The 18598-nt window shown below is 40.6% G+C and overlaps 1 protein-coding gene across 3 annotated transcripts in view; it reads left to right on the top strand.

Moving 5' to 3' along the window:
• Positions 1 to 5689: 5689 nt before the first annotated feature.
• The window catches only part of dachd (dachshund d), a 135473-nt gene continuing 122564 nt past the window's right edge, over positions 5690 to 18598 (top strand). For 2 of the 3 annotated variants that reach the window (XM_081601214.1, XM_081601195.1), the window contains exon 1: positions 5690 to 6631. In XM_081601214.1, the coding sequence (XP_081457340.1) occupies positions 6075 to 6631 (557 nt within the window). In that variant the 5' untranslated portion in view covers positions 5690 to 6074. The remainder of the gene's footprint in view (positions 6632 to 18598) is intronic. The other variant, XM_081601204.1, reaches the window with a different exon arrangement.

Below are 18598 nucleotides of genomic sequence, written 5' to 3'. Positions count from 1 at the left end.
GCAAAAGTATCTCCGATCAGTTACTGAGTGCATACAGTGTCCGGTACATGGAAATTTATTTCCGTGGGCTGACATTTCTACATTAGCAATCCTTCTATCAAACTTTTTTTTTTTCTCCCAGTAAACTCTCCATTAATATTAGGGCCGCACAATGTAACGGAAATTTATTGTTGTCGCACTATCACTGCACACAATACTGGAAGACAATAAATATGAGCTAATTATATAAGTACAATGCCTTCGAGCTTCCAGAGCTAATAATTCATTCGACAATGCTTTTTGTTTTAATGTTGCAGAAAATGTTTTTTGGAGAGCGTCAAGATGTTCTGGTGATGTCATTAAGGAAACTAAATCAGAATTGTTTCTATGTCGACACGGGGTAGACGTAACTTTTTCAATCATTTTGACCATTTTGAGACAAACAATGAGTTTCCCTTTTTGTTTCCATTAGCTGGATATCCACAATGTGGTCTATGGTTGCAATATAATCAGAACGATATCAACACTAGTGAAGTGTTTAGTTCATCGCAAGTCTCACAACATTTACTGTTATTTTTCATGGAATCTAATATCGCGCAGATCCGCTTAACATGTTTGGATCAGGCACTTTGCGAACGGCTTCTTTAGCTATGACCTTTTGTGGCCTTTCCTGCCTGCGGAGGGTGTCAATGACGGTCTGCCAGACAACTGTCAAGTCAGCAGTCTTGTCCATAACACGGCCATAAACATCTCCGTATTAAACATCCTGTCTTTATAGCTGTACAATTAAAATTTTTCTCAGAAAATGAATTTCATTAATCATAATCATAAAAATTAGCAGATATTAATGGCTGAAATACGATCTTACTTTTTTAGTGACGTCACACATTCTTTGTTGTTAATAAAAAAAAAAAGAAAGAAAAGGATCTGCACAAAACAAAAGCAAAAAGAAAAAAAAAATTAAAGGCCATAGTTAGACTTTTTGTTGAAAATGAAGAAATCTGTCGTAGCGGATTCAATCCGTCCTGTTTTGTTGTCTACAAAAAGTGACAGATTCAGTTACTAAATGCTCCGTAACTTAAGATTGCAAATAGAAACCTGTTGTGTGGGATAAAACCCCCCTCCGCCCCCACACCGCCCCACTCCCTCCACCTTCGGAGTGCTTTCTGTCATCTCCCCTTTCAACCCAGGTGGCATGTTTGTGTTGGCCGTTGTCTGAGGAGAGACAGGGTCACGGCGGTATAACCTTGGACAAACAAATATTCATGATCAATAAGGGCTTTATTCTGAGCATTTAAATGATTCTTATCTCCGCCGCTCTCTCTTTGTCCGTCCGGAGCGGGGTCTTTTCTTTTTTTCTTTTTTTTGAAAGATTTATGCAGGCGAGGTAAAAGGACAATTTAAAAGACTACTTAGTATCACTGCTTTCAAATGTCATGTAATCATAGGTTAGGGGAGAGTGCTGGGCATCGAGAGCTAAGTGATGGTACAGATAATGAATTGCCTCTGAAATATAATACATCGTGAGTAGGATTCTTTGTTCCAAGCTCTGTACACCAACTCGGCACAATTAAAGTTATTTATCTCCCTCGTTTTTTAAGTTCATCAATTATATTGTGATACACTTAATGTCCATAAGAGGATGATGTATGATTGGTCTAATTATTTCTTATTCACCATGCTTTCTAAAGCATATCAATTTTGTTAATACCATGTAATTAAAACACGTCAGGGCGCTACAAGTTGCCGGCTGTATTAATGACTATGAAAATTATTTTAATTAAATAGCCAATTATAGAAAAATCCTAACCATGAGAATTGACATTTAAATGAATTCAATTTAAATTGCTTTTCAACATTGTTTTATCAAAGCTTTATGGGGTGAATAAATTATTACATCAAACAATATACTGTGTCATTGATCATACACAAGTCCTGTCCCATATCCATACATTTTCAAACACTTTTCCAGTGCTCATTCATCACGCAGGGTGATTACAGTCTGACATGGTCATTTGTTTACTGCAATCTCATCCACATGTACTGTACTTCTGGAAGAAAAAAAACTGCTTTTTTTAAACTTTATAGTTAAAGTTGTCTCACTAGGCTGGTTCTGTTTTCAATATAGGTTCCTGTGTTTTTTTTTGTCATGCAGCAATAGTTTGGTTTAATTATACCAGCAAAGGATGATGGTGAAAAATGTGCCAGCAGTGTATGAACTGTGTTGTGTTATGGCGTGTTTACCCACCTGGATTGAGATGTTTACATGCTTTTAGACATGATAACACGATTTTACTGTACTATAAATTGTCCCCGAAGTTATTGCGATAAACGATAATATTGTTGCTTTGAGACAATTTTCAAGCAATATGATGGTGACGGCATAATAACGCAAGAACACATTCTCGGAGATAAATAATAAACTTGAAATTTGAATGAACATTTAACACTGCAACTGGAAGACATTTGAAATATCCAAAATGAACAACAGAAAAGAAAACGAATAAAATGAATTATGAAGTCTGTGTAAACAAAATTGTCCTAAAAAAGCAAAAATCATACCAGTTAAGACCAAAACACCAGATTGAAGACTTTCATCATCCAGTTTTTGGTAGAAAGAGAAAAACGATAAATCATGCAAATGATAATTATTGAACTTGTTTTAATTTATCATTATCGATTTATCGTTTATTGTGACAGGCCTAGTTGCTTTCATTAAAGTTTTCCACATTCTCTCACATTAAAACCAAAGAATGTTTCACTGAGGTTTTTAATAAACCGACACAATGTAGCAGATTATTTCAAAATGGACAAAAACAATTTTTTTTTTCTGTATCGCCATCTATGTACATAATGTCCTACCTTAATGTTTTGCCACCTACTTTTCCCGTCTACTCTTATCGATCTTCGCAGCATGATGCTGCCACCACCATGTTTTACCAAGGGGATGGTGCGTTGCAGTCGATGTGTGGTCTCTGGCTCACTCAGTATTCTTGAAGCCCTTTGCATCTGAAACATCACACACACGTCCCGTGTTGCCTTCTCATCCCTATTATGTTGCCAAAGCGCCGCATAATTGTTCGCAGTTGTCATTTCTCAGACTTTACAAGTGCAAAGATTTGCAGCTGACCCACGCAAACGGGAGAAATGGTGGGCAAACCGTTGTGACATTCATTGTATATAATGAAATCTTAATATGGTGCATATTTAAGTGAAAGGTTAGCAACATAAAGGGCAATCGGATTGCCTGGCAATGAATTTTAAGCAGCTATTGATTTTACACTACAAGCTCCCCTCTTCTCTGAATAATAATTTTTTTTTTTTTTTTAGAAATTGCACCCTGCTTATCTTAAGGCTTCTCTGGACACGGGGAAAAGAGGAGAACAGGAACGTTATCTGGACCAAACTCACTCCGTCTGATATGAAACACCTGTTAGCTGAAGTATTTGAAAACAGATGTATGCATATACTAAATGTAAGTGGAACAAATGAGAGTAATTAGATTTGGGGGGTGTACATACCCATCTGATGTGTCTGATTGAGAGACGTTATAAACACGGAGCTCTGAAAAATGAAGCCAGGATAACAGTTTGTCAAAGTGACACTGATTGTTGCTATAAGACCTGTAACTGTACAGAGATCTGAACCTGTTGCATTGTGGGGCACTCGGTTTTCCTATCGAAATCTTTATACACTCTTCTATGACGTCAAAGTTTGGTTCAAAACTCAGCTTCATCAAGTTGATTAAGAACAGAAATATGGATTTTCTTTTTTTTTAGGAGATTCGAATTCCCCCAAAACACTAGGTTGGTGTTCGCTGTCGCTTAAATGTTAAGTCTCCTCCCGTTATAAATCCATCTGTTCAGCTTTAATTCCTTCACAATATTACAACTCTTAATATGTGAATTTAAATCTTTCAGAAGGTGTCAGGGAACGATGCCGCTCCATGCTCTGCGCGGCGCTTTAATGAAACAATCTTCTGGAAACGAAGCCTTGAAGTCCATGTTTAATTAGTGATCTCATGTTTGCATCAGCTCACAATTAGTCACTGGAGAATAATGTTTCTATCATGCACAAAACTTACTTGTATTTTATGCAAAGCAAGATCTCTGAAGTGCACACACACACACACACACACGCACCACTGTTGAATTGGGGACATTTATTCTGCATAAAGCAAGAGAAGAAAAAAAAACCTTACAGTGTCTTTTGGGGGAAGAGTGCAACAATCAGGTTACACTAACTAGTACTTTGTTAAGGGATCTTACAATTTTACTCGTGCAAAATTTGAGTCTAATTTTACATCTTTAGTATACGTTCACGCTACCATGCTGAAGTTGTCCAAATGTACCAGATTTGAGGACGTTAATTGTCCATATCCCTCTTCAGGGGAGTTAATCAGTCAGGTTTTCCCTCTGGATTTTGACTTGGCCATTTCAAAAGTTACATTTTCTGCTCATTCAGTCATTATTTTGTCATTTTGATGTACGGTTTGCCTGAGTGTGGGGCTAAAAAACATAAATCCTTCTTAATCCTCAGCTTTCTAGGTTACAAAGATTCAGGCTCAGAATTTGGATCTGTTTCATAATGTCATTCACCTTAAATCCACACTTCCACTGGAGGTAAAAAATAAAATAAAATAAAAAATCCCCAAATCATAATTCTGCCACCACCATGTTTCACTGTGAGTGTGGTGTTCTTTGGGTGATGTATGTTTTTAGAATTGAGTTTTGACATTCCTGCAGTCTTTTCAAGTTTCTATTTTTTCTATTCATAAATTTAGAGAAAACACTCAGATTGTTGCAATGCCACTTTTGTCCAATAGATTTGCCAAAGACAGATAAATCTCTATCCAGAGCCACACATTCAGATAAAATGCAGATTTTTTTAAATGTATATTCTTACTACTATTGATACCTCAGTACAATAGAATAACTAACTATGGCTTTAATTACAGTCTGCAAATGACCAAATGTCAGTTATTTCAGATTAGACAGATTTACAAAAATTGATGGCAGGCTTAAACTTGAGAAAACAGATTGCTTAATTTCAATAAAAATATATTTTTATATAGTTCAGGAGTGTGCAGCATGCAACAAAATCACAGCATTTGTTTTTTTTTGCTTCTCATCTTCCCCTGAACAAATTTGTCATTCTTTTTTTTTTCAGCTGAATTTTATATAGTATGTATAAAAGTAAAGGTGGAAAAACATGCAAAATAGCATTTTAACAGGGGTTGTGAACAGTTTTGACATTTAGTGCAAAAAACAAACAAACAACAAAAAAACAGCTTTATGTTGATTCTTTACATTGTTTTGCTGCTTCTCAACAGAAAAAGCACAATGGATGTCAGAACAATAAAAGCCAAGGCTAATTAAATGAGGAATGTTATCAGTGGCTCCTTCAGGACGCGCTCGGTCAGAAAACAGGATAACTATGACATCATGAATTGTTTAAAAAGAAATAATGAAAAAATTAAAAGGTCATATCATTCTCAATTTTCATTTTAAATTTGAGAAAACTTCGCAGAATGATGGATCAGTCAGGAGCGACTATTTTGTTGCAGCCGCAAAGAAATGAGCCGGGGGAAAACATCTCCATCTGATCTAAAAAAAAAAAAAAAAAATGTCTCTGTTCGGTGTGTGTGGAGTTAATGAGTTATTAAAGCGGAGCTGAGACATTTCAGTAAAGCAGAGAGAACAGTTAGTTTTATGTTCTTCAAAGGCTCCCACTGTCCCCTAGCTCCTCCCTCTCTGTACCGTGTGACAACAACAACTCATCCACAGAGCGGTGCTGCACTTTTCAGCTCATTTTCCTCCTGTCATTCCTCCTCCTATCTTTGATCATTGTCCCCTCTCAGAAAAAAAAAACGAGAGAAAAAATTCACTCTGCACGCCTTTTTTCGCTCCAGCGCTTTTTTTTTTTTTTTTTTTTTTTTTTTTTTTTTTTTTTTACTTCCCAACTTAACTGAGGAGCTAAAACTCTGAAGGATTCTTTCATTTAAGGGTGTCTCGGCAGGCTGGCTTTTTTACTTTGAACTTCGGACTGCTTTCCCCTTTTCTCCCCCCCTCCCCCCTTCCTCTCGTTAGGTGACCATGGCCGTACCGGCTGCTCTGATCCCACCAACTCAGCTTGTCCCGCCGCCTCCGATCTCCACTCCCTCCGCCACCACGTCCCCGCCGTCGACAACTTCGTCCCCGTCCCCGTCTCTGGTGCCGCCGACGGGACCCGGCCAGAACCTGTTCAGGTCGGAGCTCCTCGCCACCGGCAGCCCGGGCATCCCGACCCCGACCGCGTCTCTGCCCCCGAGCAAGCCCGTCTACTCGACCCCGTCGCCCGTCGAGAACATCCCGCAGAACAACGAGTGCAAGATGGTCGAGCTGCGCGGCGCCAAGGTGGCATCGTTCACCGTGGACGGCTGCGAGCTCATCTGCCTCCCGCAGGCGTTCGACCTGTTCCTGAAGCACCTGGTCGGCGGGCTGCACACGGTCTACACCAAGCTGAAGCGGCTGGAGATCACGCCGGTCGTGTGCAACGTGGAGCAGGTCCGCATCCTCAGGGGGCTCGGCGCCATCCAGCCCGGAGTGAACCGCTGCAAGCTCATCTCCAGGAAGGACTTCGAGACGCTCTACAACGACTGCACCAACGCGAGGTGAGTGCGGAGCTCCGCTGTGCGCGCGCCCTCCTCGCCAGCAAGAGAGCCGTGCGTAAAGGCGCAGCGGCATGCATGCATGCATGCATGCGAGAGGGGGAGAAAGACGGTCTTTTTCTGACTTCCTCCAACCTCAATGCAAAAAAAAAAAAAAAAAAAAAGCTGGATTCGGCGTTTTTCATATTGCTCTTTGATGATTCCTGTGTATACGTGTGAAAGGTTTGAGTATGGTCGTGGATGCATGTCAAAATTGAAATGCTGGTTGGTGGTTGTGGGGGTGTAAAAAAAAGAAAAGAAAAAGTGCGATCGTAGGATCTGCTGTGCGCCTCGGCAGTTAAAAAGTTAAGTGAAAGTTTTTAACACGTGCAACGCAAAAGCTGTGACATGATGGATACAGCCTGTCTGCTGCTGAGCCAGTAAATCGATAACAGTGGGGCGTTGAATAAACTGCAGATGCAACTCTACCACTTTTTTAGAAAATGTTAAAACATTTAGCAATCTTCTGAAATGTCAAGTTCTCCCTTTAGATTTGCGCAACTCCTTTTATTTTATTTTGACCGAAATATAACTAGGGTAGGTGTCCTTTTAAAGTCCTTACCTTTGTGGGATTAAGGTTTCAGTTAGGATCATTAAAATTTGCTGAATGTAAACAAATAGAGGGAAAAAAAACAACAAAACAAAAACAATTCTGTCATATTACTTTGTCTTACTTTTTGGTAGCAACAAAATAATACTTTACACTCCTCCTATTAAAGCAAGAGCTTATTAACAAGCTATTGTTTATTGATGCAAATAATTCTACTTAAATTAAACATCATTGATTGTGATAGAATAATAATAATGATAACAGCAAAAACGGTTTGAACAAATGATTGCATCGCAACAAATCGAGCAAAAATAACCTTGATCTGTTTTTGAAAACCGACTGATTTAAGCACAGATCAATACTGGATTAAAAGCCATTTTTTATTGTCCTGTTGCTCCTCGTCTGTGATGCATCGCTCAAGTCTCTCAGGACGGTGGAGCCTGGTCAAATTTACCCTCTCACCTGTCACTGTGATTGATTCTATATTGATCGCTCCCCCTTGCATTCAGAGATGAGCTGGAAATGCAAATATGATGGAAAGCCTCCCCGCAAGTGAGGCGGGAACGGCAAAATAAAAGCAGTTAAAGTCACTTTGAGTCTCGGTTTAGAGCAGAGAAGCACCAGTCGAGTAGTTCAAAAGGCTGAAAAACATTTCGCTTGTTGACTTAATGCATCAAAACTGATAACTCCTCCTATTCTCCGTCTGTAAATGCATCAATCAGCAGCAGGCGAGGCGGTGCACAATTTCCAGTTTCAGATAAATGTCACAGATAGATGTTTCCATGCGTGAGCGGGGATGATCTTGTTATTCCTTCATTTTCTGCTAAATTGAAAACCGTTACATTCCTCAAAGAACCTGAAGGACATTTTCCTTCTTTTTTTTATTTTGTGACAGTAGAAAAGAACATAATAATAATTAAAAAAAAAAAAATCTCGTCTGGAATCGGCCAAGAAAAGCCTGACTAGTGCACGTCTAGTTTAGAAGTGTGCAGCTTTTGTTTTTGTAGCAGAATTAACCGGGCGAATTAATGTGAGGGGGAAAAAAATGATGAAGTAAGTTGAGCTGTGCAGAATTTAAATGCAAATATCCCGACGGCCCAGACGGTACTTTTTTTTTTTTTTTTCTTCTTCTTTTTTTTTTTATAGAAATTTTCAGAGTGATCTTGTCAGATTAGCCATTTTTCCACGTCACACGCTAACGGTTGTGTTGCTGCTGCATTTAAACGTTTAGAATAACCTGCAACCTGTGTTTTTGCACCTGTGGGCCTCACACACCTCCGTGCAGCTCTCTGCTGCAAGCTTCACGTTCCCGTTTTAGCAGCGATTGTCTCAACAGCTCACCTGTGCACTCTGGTGCTTAAGCATCATTTACATAAAGCATCAAGGGACCCGAACACCCCATCACTTCCCCTCCCCACACTTTGTCTACTGTACAGATCCTCCTCTGAAGCTCGGCGTGGAGCTTCAGGTGACAAAGTATGCGGCTGAACTCTCCGGGTTGTCAATGGTGGGGCCGGGCGGGGAGGGAAGAGGGACGACCAGCGATGGGGTTAAAGGATAATGCAGTGCCTCGCGTCGCTTTAATGACGCTAAAGTGCTGGGCTATTACGGGCACACGGACAGGACTGTAATTGTCTCTGAAAGCAGCCAGGTTCTCCCGGCGCTGGGCTGAAATCAATCACTCAGACCCGGGTCTGCCTGCCTGCCTGCCTGCCTGCCTGCTTGCCTGCCTGCCTGCCCCATTTGGAGAATTACATCATGGAACGGACCGAGGCATCCGCGGGGATAAAAGGCTTCTTCTGTTGCTTGGGAAAGAGTTGATTTTATTTGCGGGGATGTGCCGCCTCTCGCTCCGTCTCGCCCCGCTGATACAGCTGCTGACAGAATGATCACTTTGAGTAAACAGCACACAGGTTGCAAACCCTCCCTCCCCCCTCCTCCAAAAAAACACACACACCCCACTGACCCCGGAGGTGAAAACGAGTTCCCTCTATTTCCACCAACTTACAGTCAGATAAAAAAACAAAAAGAAAAGAAAAGGAAAAGTATCCGAGTTCACAGGTTTACCCCGCTCGGGTTACAACAACAGCAGCCTGCTGCCTGGGATAGTTTAGCTTTTCATCCCCTCCATCACCCCCACTCCCTCTATTACACACAGTGTCACTGCTCTTTTTTTATACAGTGGCACAGTGATAACAATGAAGTGAATAATACTCCTATACAATGGCTCTTACTATTTCACATGCAGTTTATCCCCCTCCTTCTGGCGGCCTATTGTGCTAAAACAACACCGGTCTCTCTTTTTTTCTTTTTTTTGTGCACACTGTGTGAATGTGAATAGCATCACAGAGCTCCACTGCAGCCTGCTGTTTCAGTTTTGATGTGGACACAAACAAGCCAAGTTGTTCCCTGCTATGCTCGCTGTTTAAACACATTTAAAGAGTGTATTGTTCGCTGGAATTCTTTTTTTTGTGTGTGTGTGCGCGTGTGTGTGTGTTTTGGTTTGTTTAAGCAGCTTACGTTTTACCTGATTCAAAAGTTTTAAAAAGTTAACCAAGTGCACCAAGTTAAAAAGAAATATATAAATCGATATAATGAGATGCCAGAGAACGTGCCGGCTCCGTTGGAGCTTGCTCTGAAGTGTCCTGCTGCTGCTGCTGCACACTGCTGGTCAGTTGGCTTCAATAAAATTTTTCCTCTCACAAGAAATTTGGCTCTTTTAAGCATTTCTGACCATGGAAAACCATCATAATAGTCATAGCAGTAATTTTTCTGCTGTGTCTTCAGCTGCGTGAATAATTTAAACCTAATTATTATTTTAAGAAGCAAACCATTTTTGTCAGAGAGAGATGACGGAGAAAGAGCAGGAGAGAGCAGATATTTCCTTACATTGTGCTTTCTGCTCTTACGCCTGTTGCTGTGCACTGCTAGCCAGCTGGCTCAAACAAGTCTTCAACGTTTTACCTTTTTTAACAAAAATAACAAATTCGGCTGCTTGAAACATTTCTGATCATGCAAACATGGCCAGTAATTGCTTGAAAATGCGAGTTGACTGCTGGCTTTCTACATGTGCAGACAGCACAAGTAATGAAGCGGCTGATATCATTTGCTTATGCTTGCTTTACTCTGTGGAGAGCAGCAAAGACATCTAACTTTCTAAGCACAGTTAATCTCGAGTCTTCCCTCTTCGAAACCATCTACACTGAAGAGTGTTGGCACGAACTCGACCTGTTAGAGCTTAGCTGCATTCAGTGATTCAGTGGCTTTTCAGTCAGCAGTCAGACCTGCTGCTCAAGCTGAAAACTGATTCCAGCTGATTTCTTTGTGCATCTCTGTTGTTTTGTTTGCTTCATGTTGTTAAGAACAGAATAGCAAAAGTGTGTAATAATATCCATAGTAAACACCTGAAAAAAAAAAAAAAGGTTTCTAGTAGGTGTTCATTCTACATTTTTTTTTACCTAATTTTATGTATTAAAGTGAAGATCGTGATAAGTGAATGCAATCAATAACATTACTGTTTACAGTAATAGGAGTGATTATCGTTATTTTATTTGAGCAGCAGTACTGAGTGCGGCGTCTTTGTTTGAAATAAAGCTGACTATATTTTGCTGTAAAGTTTTGATCTTGATTGTGCAAATAGGGTGAAGTGGTGGTATTCCTGCTCGCCTCATAGCGGCCCATCCCAACTTAAAACCCTGAAAAAGAAAATGTGTGTTTGAACCGTCTGAGCTCAGTTACAGATCATTACAGCTAATCTTTAAAAAAAAAAAACCTACCAGAAATATAGTGACTATTAACCTCTTTATTTTCTGAAGGGCTCTTGTGCCAGATTACCAGTGTTCCACACTGATCCGGGTTCAGTAATCTCCCCCCTTTTACATTATATGACTGTGGCCCCTCCAAGAGCCCCCGCAGGAGCCCCCCGTGTTCCAGCTACTTGTTTTCCCTTTTCATTTTCCCCGCGGTGGGATGAAAAAAAAAAAAGAGCTGCGTGACACTTGAACTCTCAGAAAGGTTATTATAACACGGGGGCGGCGCGAAGATATCGCATATCTCTCATTGGTCTCCTTTTTTTTTTAGTGTGTGTTTGCGTCTGTGTGTGTGGCTATCCGATGCCGGGGCAGCAGTTTTAATTGACAATCATTGTCTACCCCTTGAAGGTTAACCGCACGCCCTAGACGGTGTCCCACCGCTGGGGAAACGGGCCCGGCTTTTTTCACTTACACGCCCCGCTTTAATAGATTTTCTTCAGCTCGTTTCTGTCAGGTCGCAGCGAAAGCCACGTTTTTGCTTTTTAAAAAAATTTTTAACGCACTTATATAAATATATAATTGATGCTGATGTGACTGGGATGTGTAGCGAGAGCGCTCACCTCTCTTGTTCCTACTTCAGGAGTGTTTATGCCTAAACACACATATTTGCAAATGACGGTAATTGTTTTGTTTAGCGCTCAGTGTGAGCTGCCACCGAGGGTGCCAGCTTGTCTCTCTCCTCTTCCTCTCTCCTCTCCTCTCCTCTCCTCTCTGCTGAGCTCTCTTATAATATATTTGTTTTCTACAAGGCGCGGATGTGTTTACAGGTACTCAGGGGAGATTTCTGGATTCCATTCAAATCATTCCCAGTCAGAGTGGGTGCTAAGATACCCCCCGTCACCGGGCAACCACATCCAAGAGGGAGGCTCGGGCGATAATAACTTCAAAAACAGAGTGACAGATGCCTGATTAGAGAAGGAGAAGGAGGGAGGAGGAGCGGAGGGGGTGAGAGAGACAGATAAAGATGGACAGAATTTTTTTCAAAAAGAGAGAGAGAGTGAGAGATAATGGTATACAAAGCTGTTTAAAATCCAAATCTGTTGAAGTACTTTCTCTAAAAGCCAAATTGGCTCTCATATCGTCTTTTTCTTTATTGGAGTAAAGAGAGAGAGAGAGAGAGAAAGAGGGGGAAAAAAACTGCATTTTAAGTTTTTTTTTCTTCTTTTCCCACATTTTAATCCTTCAGTGGGGATCTGCTAAATTTGATTAGGTACAGTACATGTGCTCAAGTCAACTGTGCAGTTGGCAGATGGTGGCAAGGTGTTTGGGTTCTTTTTTTATTTATTTATTTTTGTGCAAACAAATAGCCTCCTTGAAAATCAGAATTGCTTTATTGAGTTGACACTCACTGAGCTGGAAAAAGAGCAAATTAAAACTGTTCTTTTTTTTTTTTTGGGAAAACGTCCATAAAGCAGCTTGTTTAACCAAACACACTCTCCCCTTTTTCTGGCTTTTCTCTCTTTCAGGATCATATTTCTGTAGCTCTAAATGAAGCCAAGCCAAGACTCTTTTAAAAACCGCAGATTTCACTTGTTAGAGAGGCTTTGTTTGACACTGTCTAATGTCGTTTGTGGATTTGGAGGCTATTTGCATGGCAAAGAGGCCCCCGTATTGTTAATTTGCCTTGTGGATGCATTAGCTGTCCGTGCTCCTGTCTTATTTGCATGCCTTTACTGGATCCGCAGCTGTGATTGAATTGCCAATTAATTCCTTGCGCGAAATCAAATGATTTTAAACAGAGGTGCACCGATCAATCAGGGGAGAGGCTGGGATTGGCCGGTTTCCCCGTTATCGGCTCTGATCGGTGATCGGCAGAGCAAAGGATGAAGGGAAAAAAACAACCTGATTTTCCTTCCAATAATCTCGAGCTTCAAAGCTAAGAGCAGGCAATGTTTTCAGGCTTTAAGCGCATCACCCAGCTTGACACTTTTGTGAAAGTAGAGTTACAACCAATAGACCAGAGATTTGAATCAGACGACTTCTGTTTGTTTTGTAGCTTTAAAGTCCTGATCTGCACTTTGGAACTATTTTGGCTAAGTTCTCCTATGCCGACTGACTGCCCAGTATGACCGATCCACTATTAGATGCTAAAGAGTGATTTTTCTCATCTACTTTGGGTCTTTCCTTATGGGTCCCCTTCACATTACGGCACATTTAGGGAGCACTCGCGGAAGTCGCCGCCGCTTGTACCAGGACGTTAAACGCTACTGACAGAAGTTAGAGGGAGCAGATGAGATTTCCTGATTGGAGAAGGAATGCCGGCCCTTGCTGGGCTCTGTCTAATATGGTCACATGGAGAAATTGATTTTCCTCAGAAATTAATTAATTTTTCATATAGCCCAGAGCAGGAGTTTAAAAGAAAAAAAAAAAAGGAAGACTGCATACTTGCTGGTATTCTATTTTTCCCTCCCATCTTTTTTCTTTCTTTCTTTTTTTTGTAAAGAGTTATTGCCTAATCATATTAATACTTTTGCCCCAAGGATGAAAAGATAATTGTACAAATGCATTTGGAAATATGTATCACTGAGTATTTATGATTAAATTATGCAAATAACTCCGCTCCCATCCTTCGTGGGCCCAGATTGTCTAATTAGGATTGATATGGCGAATAGATGTTGGGGAATCTGAATACAAGCATGTCCAAAGAGCAGAAAATTGAAAATGACAAGGCTGGAATCCTTAAAAAGTGCGTTGAGTTTTTTTTTTTTTTTTCCTTCCTCCTCTCCCGCCTCCCCCTTCTCTCTTCCCTTCTCTGTCTAATTCAGCGTGGCTGTATCAGGAGTTAATTTTCCCCAGCTTCATTTCTCGTCTGAGCTGACAGGAAAAGGAATCCATCAGGGAAGCAATCTCAGATGGGATTCCACAAATTTCCTCTCCTTGTTTTTTTCTCCCCCTCGTCGTTTTCGCCGGGCCTATCAGGGATGAATCTTCTCCTGAGTAAACATGCAGATGTTATTCCTCCAGTGTCAATGTTTTTGGAGCTCTTTGCTCAATACAAAAGGAGTCCCTCTTAATAATTAAAGTATGCCAAGACAGGAATGTCATCCAACAAAAAGCCCTTTTGTACTCTTGGATTGTCAGCTAACTAAATCCCATCATGTCATCCAGGTTTTTTTCCTTCATTTCTCCCAAAAGTGAAACAATAAAATATTAATAATAGAACAGAAATAAGGGATTGCTTGATACATCTAGAAGTTAAACTTTTGGCTTAGATTTGATTTTGACAAGGGTTAGATTTTGTTTATATGCATTGATGACTGAAAACAGAATCAAGTTAATATGATAAAATATCAGAATTTAATGAAACAATTTATTAGCATACCTGGCAAACCTTCAAATGCATTTTGGTTTTATAGCAGAAGCTGGAATTCAACCTTTAATTGCACAATTGTAAAAAAAATAAAAAAATAATCCATGGTTAAATCTTTCTTTGTTCAAACTCTCAGATGATGAAATTATCAGGTTCCCTAAAATGACTTTATTAAAATAAGAAATGCTTATTTTATCATTTATTTATCTTTTGGTTTACTTTAGTGTTTTTAATTTGATCGAAGTGTTTAGGAAGTTTTGCTTAGTTGACTTTACAACATATGACAAGCAGGCCTGTTTCTCTGTCACTCTTCAAAATGGAAAAGACTAGATAACACGCAACAAAGTTCCTACATGAGCAAATCATAAGCAAGCAGGTGCTGGCTTAAACCTGCACACATCTACAGTCAGAGTATTAATTTACAATCTTTTCAACAAGTAGAAAAAATAAAATCTCAATTTCACTTCAACAAGATTTTCAGCATGAGAAAAGATGCTTTTTTTTTTTTAAAGTACTCTTACGCTGCAAATAATTATGAAGGCTGATCTTTTTCTGTCAAAGTCAAGTTATTTCCATTGTTGGTGGACGTTTCTTAAACGGTGGTTGGATCTGACTCAGCACAGACTCACTGTACTCCAAGCGGGGGGGGCAAGAACTGTGTGGTTCTAACGCCAGCCACTCTTCTCGCCGGTTCAGTGGGACATCAGAGCACAGAAAGCAACTATTTCTTCTTCTTTAAACTTCAGATGTTGGGCACAGCGCGGGAACGGCTCCAACGGTATCTATTAAAGCGCTGATCGTTATCTAATCTTTACCTGGTGCTAGCTGGGGAAAAAAAAAAGCCCTGAAGCTAATGACACTTGAGACTCACAGCACTTTCTGAGGTGGTTCAAAGCCTATTGCTCAGTTTCATCAGATGAGCGAACTGAAAAAAAAAAAAAAATCAGCTCTATGGTCATAAGGTTCCAATGCGGATCACTGCAGAAGAAAAAGAAGGAATAAAACTTTTGATCAGGAAGTGAAGCGCGATCATGGTCATTACTGATATTTGTTAAGTCCTCATGTTCTAATTCTGAATGCTGCCAGACATGGCATATCTGTGAGTGATAGTCTTCATTAGATACATAAATAGGTCATATCTAGACAACATGTCTTACAGCACTGTTTGAAGTCTGACTCTGATTGTCAGATTGCTCCAGATCTGTCTTTCATACAAGTAAAAAAAAAATAAAAAATCATTTTGCAAGTTAAAAATCAATCAAAAAGAAGTCATTAATCCTGAGGTCGTTGGAGAATTTTGGAGCTTTTTTTTTTATGAAAAAAAGACCAGAATAAAATCTGATGGAATTATGCCAAAGAGTAGAGATGCACCGATCAATCAAGTGGAGGTTGGAATTGTCCAGTTTTTCCCCTAATGCTCTGATAAGCGAATAGGTCAAATACGGAGATTTTTGCATTTGATTCATAAGTTGAATCAATGAGTCATTCTTCCATTTTTTTTTTTTTTTTTTTTACTGTGAATTTCGAACAACCACCTTTATCAAAAACATGAAGGACATTTTTCTTCTCTTTTCTTGGTACAGCCCTTAAGCTAAACTGAAAAAAATTCAGGTCAGATTTGAAAGAAATCTGGAACTTTGTGTCGGCCTTGAAAAGCCTCCGTCGGTGCCGTTTATATTAGAAAGCCCGACATATTTGGTTTGATATTTGCTGTCAGATTTTTATTTGCTTGCAGTTTAAAGTTGAGCGTTGAAGCTTGCTTCATCTGGAGGTCTGCAGCTCTTGCTTTTTATCCAATGAAAGTCACACCCAGAGCTGCTTCTCGACGGCTCCGCACACCTGTAGAGGTTATGAGCGGGGGGGTATCAATATCACCAGGTCAACACATTTTCATCTAACACTGACATCTCCCTGTGCCTTTCACCCCCCCCTCTCTCTCCCGTTCTCTGCCTCTGCGTGTGTCTCTCTGGGCGAGCCAAGTGAGAATATCTGCGGGAGTCTTTATTGGTTGCAGCGCTTGGGTTTCTCTCCTCGTAGACTCAAATGTCACCGTCTCCCTGATGTTTCTCTAAAATCGCCTGTGCCACCACTCGCTGTGGCGCCTGGCTATTATTACCCTCCTCTTAAAGAGTGACAGTCGGGTCCTCGGAGATGTGACACAAACCCTCCGCGGATAGAGCCCCGCGTAGTGCTGTGTCAATCTGACGCTCGCAGCCAATCAGGCTGCAGGAAAAGCAGAGCACTGTACTGTAGACCAAGTACGCCTGGTCTGAACAGTTTGGAGTCGTATTTTCAACTTGTAAATGCTTTACTTGGCCCATGCAGTGCTTATGTCTTCAACAGTTAGTTTAGTGATTTTACAACTAGGCAAGGGCTACTATGGGATTCTCGTTGTATGTAAATCAAAATGCATAATTGTACAATCTGATTGCTCGTATTTAAAGCACAAAGCCTGCATAGCAAAGAGGGATGCACAGAGAAATTGGTAGGTGACAGGAATTGGCTGATTTTCAACTTCCCTGACACTGATTGGTCAAAAACTCAAATATCACATCTTTTTCCAAACATGCCAAACATAACTCATAGGTTGTGCTAACAACAATGCCTACTTCAGGAAGAAGACGTAAAATTAGTGACACCAGTGAGTGAACACAAGTAGAACAATAGGAACGCACCGAGACATTGTCCTCTGACTGGAATCGGTGTATTTTTGGCCCAAAATGTTTTGACAAGTATCAAAACATTTAAATTAATAGTAGTGTGCTTATTGCGCATTATGTTTTCTTGTTTTGATAGGAATAACACAAGTATAAGACACAGGTTAAGTAGCTGGTTGATTAGTCAGGCTGTCTGCTCGTGTAGCCGGTCTGCAGTCAGCAGCTTAACAGACATGTTGTTCATGTCTTACCTGCTTTGAAACAGCTTTTGCTTAATAAAAGATTTGTTACAGTTTTAAATCTTTGTCTCAGCCTTCTCTGTGATCCCATGGAAACTGTAGCCGGCTGGCCAGCAGTCTGTCACAACGGTTGGGAGAAGTGCCGCTCTGCCGGATACTAAGGCTCAAAAACTGTAGTCACTCTGTGAACCTTTTAGGCAACATGACCAAATAATCTAAACCATAGGAACTGTATGACGGAAAAGTTTTGTGGGTTTTAAAACTTTGTTTTTCTTCAATATCATAACCAGCCTATGCCTAATTCTTACTATTCCTAAATTGTGCAAAAAACACACTAAGATCTCCTCTATAGGGACAAAAACATGGTTTGTCAACAGACATTAACCCCCATCCAACTTACATGTTGGATGGGGCTGTGTGTGTGTGTGTGTGTGTGTGCGTGCGTGCGTGTGTGTGTGTGTGTGTGTGTGTGTGTGTGTGTGTGTGTGTGTGTGTGTGTGTGTGTGTGTGTGTGACAGAGAGAGAGAGAGAGAGAGAGAGAGACCCCCTCGCACAACTTCACATATGAATGGTCTTGTGTGAAAAGGAGGATGAATTGAGTCAAGCTGACATAGCATGCCAATAAGCTTTGTCTCATTCCCAATGCTGTATTCATTTGTGCCACAGAGAGATTTATTGCATGATTGACAATTATGAGAGGGTGACCTAGTTCTTTGTGAAGGAACAAAAAATGGTTTTCATCAGTTGCCTTTGCTTTCTTCTCGCTTTGTCTGCGCACATGTGACGCTCCTGCCTGCCGAAGAATGGAGAGAGCATCCATGCCACAAGACACTTCTCTCCTTCTCCTGTCCACCTCTGCTCCGTCTACAACTATCAGAGAGTGGAGCACTTTTCTTGTAGTTGCTTTATATATTTTGCATAGAATCACATCACAAAGCATCTCCTGCAGCAGAAAAAAAAGAAATGAATTTCCTACCCCATTAAGCAATGTGGGGTTGTCCAAATGGATCATGCCAAGATGACATTTGTACAAATGCTCTTCGCATCTCCAATTTTGTTGTGGAAGTATCGCCTTGCGCAGCGTTGTCACGTGTGTATTTTTTATTAATATATATTTTTTTGGCTTGTTTTTTGCCAGCTTCCCAAATCCACTCATCCTCCATTTAGCGTCTTCATTTGTGCCACGCGTTTGCCGATTCCTTTATTTCTCTGCGGTTCAGTCTAGCTGACGATTAGCTGTGTGTGCGCAAGCCAGTCAAGCTTAGATTACTACGACTGTGAGGAGGAAGTCTCCGCTCCTCCTGGGACTCCTGCTTGACTGGCCCCACAAATGATACAAGCCAGGGGTTTAGTTTGGAGTTAA

The sequence above is a fragment of the Poecilia reticulata genome, chromosome 2, assembly GCF_904066995.2.
Source record: "Poecilia reticulata chromosome 2, P_reticulata-male-v2, whole genome shotgun sequence".
NCBI classification, from domain to species: Eukaryota; Metazoa; Chordata; class Actinopteri; order Cyprinodontiformes; family Poeciliidae; genus Poecilia; species Poecilia reticulata.
Note: the sequence above shows the minus strand (reverse complement) of the source record. Positions and strands in the feature narration are given on the sequence as shown.